Source organism: Perna viridis, chromosome 13, assembly GCF_037379345.1.
Source record: "Perna viridis isolate PV_CMFRI_1.1 ecotype Kerala chromosome 13, ASM3737934v1, whole genome shotgun sequence".
Classification (NCBI taxonomy): Eukaryota; Metazoa; Mollusca; class Bivalvia; order Mytilida; family Mytilidae; genus Perna; species Perna viridis.
The window spans coordinates 7,429,579-7,438,897 of NC_142457.1; the positions used below are offsets into that span (position 1 = coordinate 7,429,579).

The window sequence follows — 9,319 nt, forward strand, 5'->3', positions numbered from 1 at the left end:
ATCTTTAGAATTTTTAAGTATCCACATATTATTAATGCCACTACGAGAGTAGGTGGTATTGATTCTAGCTTGCTCTCCATCCTTTACTGTGAACAATATCTTTGTATCAATTCATACAGTCATGTAAACATTGTGTAAAGTTGGATGGAAATGATTCAATATTTTTGAATTATGGATTACACAAAGTATGTAGGTATAAGCGAGACGAAAGGAAGGGCGGACGGATTCGTGCAGCAACTAGACCTTCTTTCGTTGGTGACGTTTGTAAAAACATCCATAAAATGTTGATCATAAACAATTTATTGCACATTTTAATAATATCACAAAATATTAAATTTGAAAGTCTGAAGATGAAAAAAAATGTCACAGTTCTTCACTTCCTGGTTCCCGACTTAACACCCACAGAGCGATCCCAACAAGAACTACTAAAACGAAAATCAGTCCAAATCTAAATCGTCCATAAATTGCAGCAAGCTGAAAAAGACGAGGGCCGAAGAAGTTAACTGTAACACATATCTTTAAAGTTGCAAATTGCATATCTAAAAGTAGATAAATAAGCAGGTGTTCAGGATTCTTTTTCCTCAGGTCGTCCCTTATCAATTGTACCGGTTTGTGCATTGTGTTCTAAATAGTAAACTTGCGTACCATAAGCATTGTTGTGTATATTGATTCTTGTTCCTATGTAACATCAACCTAAACTGGCGGTTGGTAAATGCAATAATAAGATTTAGGCATGGCACGAGCAATTAGGGCAAAAACATCATAATAACAATAAAACAAATCACATTTTTTCTGTTGTTCAGTATACATATCTTTTGCTATCGTTTTGTTGTGTTCTGTGTTTCAATGGTTTTTTTTTTTTTTTTTTTTTTTTTTTTTTTGGTATAATGTTATTTTTTTCTTTTCTAAATGTGATTACCTTTTGTATTTTAATTTTTTGTTCTATCTTTCTCAGTTGCTTCTGCATTATGTCTTTAGTCTCACTATTGATAAATCTATCAACCATCTCAATACATATATGTTCAGCGTCAGCCAAATCGTCCAGATTCCCATACTTTAAACAGAACCCCATATATTGGTCGTACATTTTTAAGTGGTACTCTGTATTGATGATATTCCCGCCCTCTTTTGCTCTGAGACAAGCTAATTTGTAATTGACTTTAGCGTGGTGGATGTTTTCCATGGTCGGGTTAAGCATATATGTTTGAGCAACTTCCAAATAAACACTACTTAGAACAATCCATTCATTCATTTCATTGGCTAATCCAGCAAGTTTATCAGCTTGAAACAAGGCTTCTGATAGGTCATTCTGATCACCGTCATTTTCCCACAGTTTGACGTAGCATTTGACTAGCATGCGCGTAATAAGACATCTATGATGTAGACTGAACTTTGGAGCCATTTTGAGAACACCAAAAGATACATAGAAAGAGTCGCCACTTTTGTTGTACATTTCATCTAAAGTCGAAATTACATCCCTGAGTTCATCACTGTCAATTTTTTCATTAGACCTAAGAAAAGCCAAAATACCATTCCTTTTCGTAGATGTACTGGCTTGAGGATTACATGAAGGGTAATTGTCACGAAAATATAGATTCAAGTACTGAGCAAGGTTGTGGGCAAACCTAAATTCATTGAGACTGTCTGTCCGTTGGTCATGCAGGCCAGACTTGCTTGTCTGGTATCTATGGTCTTTTGACGATTCCATCCACCATTTGTTTTTGCTGCTGTTGTTCATAATAGCTATCAACAAGTCAATTAGAAAGGTATCCTTGATATTTGACATAGGAATAACGATATCTTCCATCATCAGAGATTTGATAATGTTAAGAGGAAGTCTTCTGTTTCGTAATTCTTTTGGGTTTATTTTACCATAATGTGTAAACAGTTGCATCTCGCGAGAACTTCTTACTTTTCTGGTAAGAAACCTTTCAATGAATTCGATTGAAATACTGTTTTTCGATTTTTCGAGTATTTTCAAATAAACTTGACGAACTTCTTCTTGTTCCACGAGATTACCGTAAAGATAATCTTCCAGTTTCGCAACGTTTCCAGTATGTAAAGCCTTTTCTGGGAGGGGCACTGAAAGAATGTCATGAAAAAATAATTGTTTAGCGCGAGCAAAATAGTCGTCTGCTGATAATTCCGTACTTCCATACAAACGAAATGTTACAGCTACAGCACAACATAAAAAGCATTCATAGATTTTAGTCTCAAACAAGTCAATGTCGAAATAATCACAATATTTCTTCAGAAGAAATACGGCATGATGGATAAAGCAAATATTATTTTTCATGGATTCTACAAGTCTAGCATCTGTATCTAGATAGTAACAGTAATGTCTTAGGAGAAAGTTCACATCCTGTTTTATCCGTGCATCGGACTTGGCGTTTTTAATCATCAAGCAAGAAACTCCGTGCATTGAAAGTATTCTCTTTTCTCCAACTCCTTCGACCGTTGCTAAGGAGTAATCAGTCAGTGCTAGCAACAACTTGTTTATTTCAACCTCTCTTTCAGAGGGAGATAGCTCTTCTGGTAGAAAGCTTTTCAGCAGCGTAACAGAAATGTTGTTATGACTAAGGTAAGGAACAAGGGATAAAACTCGTCTGGCTGAGTTCGTAATTTGGTCGTCAAGTTTTTGCAAAGTCATGCTATAAGATCGTTCTAAACTTTGCTTACCAAGACTATCTGCCTGTAGCTGTGAATCCAACAAATTACTATTGTACTCTTGAATACTTATATGTGTAATATTGATATAGGATGCTGCTAGAGACAGAGCCAAAGGGAGGTAATCTAAATTTCTTGCCAGCAGTTTAACTTCTTTTTCTTCGCTTTTTGTTGTATAAGGAAACAGCGACACGGCTTCGTCTTCCGTCATGCGATCCATTTTCATTCCATATAAATCAAAATGGTCCCTAGAAAATCGCTTGTTTGAAGTTGCAACGACATAAATATTTTCAGCAACAATGAACCGTTCCATGGCGCTGTGAACGTTGATATCTTCTGGTGACTCAATATCGTCCAAGACTATCAAGTGTTTAAGTCTTACATTTCTTCGATTTGTCAGACACTTGATGGCTAGTTCTAACATGGTGTCGATGCAGTCACGAGTGTCACTATCAGACAGAATGCATTCTATTTTTAGATGTGACATGAGTGTTGCAAACGACAAATATACACTTTTCTCCGATTTGCAATGTACCCGCCAAACAACAGCGCTTTGATTTTCTTTCTGGAACTTTCTAGCATACCAAAAGGCACACTGAGATTTCCCCGAACCATTTGGACCTGAAAACAGGTAAAAATAAAATATATGAAATCGTAAAATCTGGAGTTCCAGTATCTTTCTTGTGAAGTCGAACTCGCCGTGAAGTCTAACTCTACTATAGCCAGAAATTCTTGTATTGAAAATAAAAGAAAGTGCATCTCGGGTTTTTGGTTTAATTTTCAACAAGAAACAAAATTGGTAACCGGCATTGGAGTCTCCAAATGGACAAAGACAGTGTTAATTGTTTTTAACATTAATGCAGGTAAATTTGGTACTGTGAGCTCCTCAAATGCGTTGTGGTATATATTACTGAATAGTTCCTTTAATCTAAACGCAGTATAAGAAGCGTGTTTTTGACGGAAATGAAAATTTAATGTACGTAAACTTCACCTTTTATGAGAACAGCCCGTTTTCTTTCTACAATATCCACCATCTTTCTGAGTTGTATGGTTTCTTTAAAATGACCAACCACATTCATCGACCGTATGTCATATATATCTACAATAAAACATGTACAGAGAAGTAAAATGAGTTTTCTCGCCGTTCATTCAAGGTCCAGTCCGGTTGGGTTGTTGTCTCTTCGACACATTATCCGTTTCCACTTTCTTGTCTATTCATTGCTTGTCATCGAACTTTACCAACAAACTGCCTTATAATATTAGTAACCCATTGAGGCCAGAAAAGCTTTAAATACTTAATATTCATCAAACTTCATGTTGAGGTAACGTTCAGTATTAAAACAAACTTGACATGTATACTTGTAGGCTGAAACAAAAGTTAATATGGAGTAGGCATTGCCTATTAGCGAGCACAGCAGCTCTATACATGTATACTTATAGGCTGACACAAGAGCTAATGTGGAGTAGACATTGCCTATTGGCGACCACAGCTGCTCTAGACATGTTTACTTGGAGGCTGACACAAGAGCTAATGTGGAGTAGACATTGCCTATTAGCGAACACAGCTGCTCTAGACATGTATACTTATAGGCTGACACAAGAGCTAATGTGGAGTAGGCATTGCCTATTAGCGAACACAGCTGCTCTAGACATGTTTACTTGGAGGCTGACACAAGAGCTAATGTGGAGTAGACATTGCCTATTAGCGAGCACAGCAGCTCTAGACATGTTCACTTGGAGGCTGAAACAAGAGCTAATGTGGAGTAGACATTGCCTATTAGCGAGCACAGCAGCTCTAGACATGTTCACTTGGAGGCTGAAACAAGAGCTAATGTGGAGTAGGCATTGCCTATTAGCGAACACAGCTGCTCTAGACATGTATACTTATAGGCTGACACAAGAGCTAATGTGGAGTAGACATTGCCTATTAGCGAGCACAGCAGCTCTAGACATGTTCACTTGGAGGCTGAAACAAGAGTTAATTTGGAGTAGGCATTGCCTATAAGCGAGCACGGCAACTCTGACAAGGTAAAGGTTTCACTGTAAATAGCACATGCCGAAGACGTACTTAGCAGAGAGTTGATGACTATTCTTACTTACATTGAATAAAATTTTCATTGAAATATATTAATTATTATTGAAATATGAAAAATATAAATACGTGTTTTGAACCACAAACTTAATGCATTTGTTCATTTACTTACAATTCTGGCATTTTAATATTGTTTGTCTTCGGAACTAATTTAAGGCGACATTGATTACAATGTGACGTTCTCATGCGCATATGACATATCCTTTTATATTTTTAGATGTTTAAAATATTGTTCTGGTTTTTGAAGAATCATTTTAGGGATACATTATTTTACATTCTCGTTGCGATATATCACTTCCGGACGATAAATGTTTCTCTCACTGCACCCTGCCTATTGCCGCACAGCTCTTCTCACTCGCTTTTATGCATGCGCATGTATTTAAACTTGGACAAGTTTTAGTGTTTCAACGATACATAACAACATATCATATCAAATTTAAATCAAATATGGGAAAATCGACATTGTTTAAGCGAAAAGAAACAAAAAAACCTTAATTAAGGGTACATAAAAGAGGAAGGATTAAATTGGGCAGTTTGTTACTTTGTAAGCACTATAGACATACAAAACTAGTCTCATTATTCTAGTATTATGAAATACGTAATTTATTCATGCACACAGGGCCGGATCCAGACACTTTGAAAAGGAGAAGTGCCAGCCGAGGTTTCTGTGGAAGTATTTGCCATTTTTGGTCAATTTTACACATCAAAATGACAAAGTTTCCAATAAAAAGGGGTGCAAAGCCCCTGCACCCCACATCTGGATCCGCCACCTTTGATTCACTGCTTTAAAAACTAGGGAGCTGATGCTGTATGTCAGAGAGACAATGATTTGTCGTATAGTTAATGCAAGATTGTTTACAATTACGAAGACCAGAATGAGTGTACATTTTTCCAACCTTTCAAATTGTACCTTGTTTTGAAAGACCCTCTGAAGGCCCGTGCGTTTCTAACTGAATAATGTCATCAACACTTTCTACCCCGGCGTCCCTAAGTAGTGACCGCACGTGTAGCAGCTTCTGTTCTGACAATATTTCTCTCCGTTCTAACATCTGGACGAAATCATGTCCATCGGCGACCCTTTTCAATTCGGTCTCATCCACTTTATTTCTGAGGGCAAATTTTAAGTTCTTGATATCATCTGCAATAGAAATCGGCACCATAAATAGCACTGATGAATTAATACGAGAATGATCGAAAGTCAAGGTATAGTTAATATATAACGATGAATACGATTTTATTGGGGCTAGAATGAAAATATTCTATTCGGCCTTTTTTATTATTTTGAGAAACGATAGGACCTGTCGATAAAAGATTAAAATGTCATGACAGTATGACATCTTACCATTCAATTTTTCCCCTAATGGCTTGTGCTGTCTAATATTTTAAGGATAATTTGAGTCCTGCCTTTTTATTTCCAATTTCATTCTAAACCCCAATTCCCCTCTTTCGATAAGAAATCAAACAATAGTTTCCTAAAGTAATAAAGAAAATGGACAACACGGTAGATTGAAAGATCAGAAAAGAATAAAAAAGACAAAAATACAGAAATAGTTCAGGATTACAGAACTAATCAAAGTTTCTAAACTTTTCCCCAAAAAAGACTTCTTGACAGACTAATTGCAAGAGAGATTCCTTGCCAGACTTACCCCAGGAAAGACTCCTTGTCAGACTTGTCCAACAGAAAGATTCCTTGCCAGACTTACCCCAAGAAAGACTCCTTGCCAGAACTATCCTTAGAAAGACTTCTCGCTAGAATCACCCTTAGATAGATTCCTTGCCAGACTTACCCCCAGAAAGACTCCGTGCCAGACGCTGACAAATCTTCTCATATCTAGAGCTGTAATCAATCAGTGAGTCGTCTGTGTCTTCCATGGTATACTGTAAACAAGAGACTATAGAAAATGATGTATAAAATTATATTGAAACCTATCTAAATCGACTCTGAATTAATCGTAAACCTTTCGGAACCAAACATCTTCAGAATTAATGCCATTTTCATTGCATATGTATTTTAAACAGGATTAAACTGGGGGGAAAACGAATAAACAATTATTCCGAATGTCATTCCTTTTCGGGGAGTTTTACTAAATACATGTGTATAGCCAGACTAAATTCCTAATTTTTAAGTTCCGAATGGGAGATTTCAAATCTTGCATGCAAGGACATAATATAACATCATGACCAAGTAACCCAAACTTACATGTACGAAGCATATCAGATTTGCCCGAAATTGGTCAGTACTTTGACGCAATAATAGTAGGGTATCGCTAATGAGTTGAAAATGGGCAAAAGCTTTTGATATGTATTATAAGACAAAAGCCTCTGACATGTATTTAAAAGTATGCAGTGGTACACACAGATAACTTGTTTTAAAACGGCGGTGTAATTTAATTTTTCTAAAAAGTTCAAAAAGTTCAGGATATAACATGAATATAACACACGAAGTCTAGAAAGCAGGCACAAACATATCACACCTACATTCGAGTTATACACCCCTTCAGTTACAACAAACCACAATGACTTTAAAAAGTTTAAATTTGACACGATGGTAATACATTTGTGTTTACAATTATCAAGTTATTAAACATTGTAATCTGCGAGTTCTGTGTCTTTTTTGAGAGGAGGAATACCGGTGTAAAGTGCTATCTCTTACCCAGTAGAAGAACTTAGTCCTATTTACTGAACTTACTTTCAATTTAAACCGTTGAAATCTGCACGTTGATCGATTTTATTTTAAGGTAGATAGAATTCCCATGATGGCTTTCTTCTGACGTGGACTTTTGAATTACTTATGCTCCATTTTCGGATATGATTTCGAAATTCCTGTTTTGTGCACATGTATTTTGTGTATTTGGATTTTAAAATAGGTTCCTTAACTCAAGCGGATAACCGTGACCTTATTTGAGAAATCAATATGAATTTAAACCTATATTTCCTCAATAACTTCACAGGTTCTAACTTGAATTTACACTACATTATATATATTTTTTTCTTTCTTTGTGGCGAATATTTGTTGTATTGTCATGAAAATATGCTAAAAAACAGATGTCTTAACCATTCAGGAATGAGAAATAAATTGAGAAAATTATAAAAACGGAGATTCAGTATTGTATACAAAAAGAACAAAGTAATCAATCCTTTTCAAAGTCATTCATGAATAGAAGTTTGAGTTATCGTTCTTTGTACATATATCATTATTTCTTACGTTTTATTTCAGGGGTATGCGTCCCTTTTCCATAGTGTCACATGTGGAACACATCAGTGGTTGATCCGGAAGGGGGCTTCTGTTGGAAAATAGTGTTGATTTTGTGCATTTCTTGAGAAAGAATTGTCCATTAACAGCCTGGAACCCCGTCTTTCTTGACCCGCCACTGGTCGAATGTATTCGTAACGTTTGCTTGCAATTATCAGGAAAATCCGACCGATAGGAAATCGAAGGGTCATTTTTTTCCGACATGCGTTTTTTTAAAAGACTATTGTTATTTATATCATTCTTTTGGGAGGAGGATGAAGGTTTTTTTTTAATTAATTATGATGTCTTTTTTTTTTAAACAGAAACAACTGTGTAACATTTATACAATAAGACTACTGTATTTATAAATGAAATTAAATATCTATACTCATGTTTTATCATACATAGTCAGTAATAGTACATGATTTTAAGGTAGTCTTTACCACGACAAAGGTCCAGGATTTCAGGTTAGGGGTCTTAAATAGAATTTAAGGCCGGGCGACCAGGCAAGAAAACTTTGGGCTAAAATTTGTGAAAAAATCTAAATTTCATGCAAAAAAAAAACATTAATATATTAGGGAAGGGCGCGTTCGTCGGATCTGCTCCTTATGAAACCACGCCTACTATGCTATGACCATCAACAGCATGACTTACGTCTCTTACGAAAATGAAATAAAGATGAAACAGGTGCTCTATTAAATAATAAATAGACGATACGGTGTAATTTCCTAAGATAATATCAGCATGTCATTTATAAATGCAAAATATGCATCGTTAAAATTTATGTGCATTGAGGAACCGAGGCTCTACAGGAGAGATTGTATGTCACAACTACAGCTATTCCTGATATTATACACCGTGCAGGAGTACCTAATCAGCACAATAAAAAGTCTATCGCCCCGCTTTATCACAAGATTTCCCCTAACTTGATAGAGTATGAACTTACGGGAGCAAATTAAATAATGTAGGTCGCTAGTTGCTTTCCATATTATCATACTATGTGTAATTAATTAGATTTCTGAACAAAATTATTGAAAATCATTTTACACAGAAACGCTAAAGACAAGACACTTATAATTAAGCATCAACTTCACCGGACCATCGATGAATGCAGTATGAATATAAAATATTACGTGTAAAATCTGCATCACGTGTCATATCAACCCGAGACCCTAATATCACCTCAAGGGCCACCGACGCGAGGGTTGATACGGCATATCATACAATGAAATATCTGCGAAAATATATTTCGTTCAATTGCCAATACTTGCAGTAATGTATGTCTTATTTTACGCTTTCGCTCCACCATGCGAGTCCATAAAGTGTGG

At 35.9% G+C, this 9,319-nt stretch overlaps 1 protein-coding gene across 3 annotated transcripts; it reads right to left on the reverse strand.

Annotated features, from left to right (window-relative positions):
- Positions 1-282: 282 nt before the first annotated feature.
- Positions 283-9,116, reverse strand: LOC148599418 (uncharacterized). Of its 3 annotated transcripts, none has more exons than XM_088559637.1 (6): positions 7,449-9,116; positions 6,547-6,651; positions 5,670-5,897; positions 3,659-3,766; positions 920-3,288; positions 283-474 (listed from the first exon to the last, which is right to left on the reverse strand). In XM_088559637.1, the coding sequence occupies exons 2-6, from the start codon at positions 6,629-6,631 to the stop codon at positions 364-366; spliced, it is 2,901 nt and encodes a 966-aa protein (XP_088415763.1). In that variant the 5' UTR covers positions 6,632-6,651; positions 7,449-9,116; the 3' UTR covers positions 283-363. The 3 variants fall into 3 exon arrangements, with proteins under 3 accessions (XP_088415763.1, XP_088415762.1, XP_088415764.1); XM_088559636.1 differs by having other exon boundaries at positions 6,547-6,637; positions 7,449-9,115; XM_088559638.1 differs by having other exon boundaries at positions 6,547-6,637; positions 7,413-9,115.
- Positions 9,117-9,319: the final 203 nt, after the last annotated feature.

What these genes read in the sequence shown, in the direction of transcription:
- LOC148599418 (XM_088559637.1), bottom strand. Translation starts at nt 6,631, where the DNA reads ATGGAAGACACAGACGACTCACTGATTGATTACAGCTCTAGATATGAG. An exon ending in AGAGGGTCTTTCAAAACAAG is followed by an intron (nt 3,767 to 5,669) that starts GTACAATTTGAA and finishes GTTTTATTGTAG; the next exon opens with ATATATATGACATACGGTCG. An exon ending in ACGGGCTGTTCTCATAAAAG is followed by an intron (nt 3,289 to 3,658) that starts GTGAAGTTTACG and finishes ACCTGTTTTCAG; the next exon opens with GTCCAAATGGTTCGGGGAAA.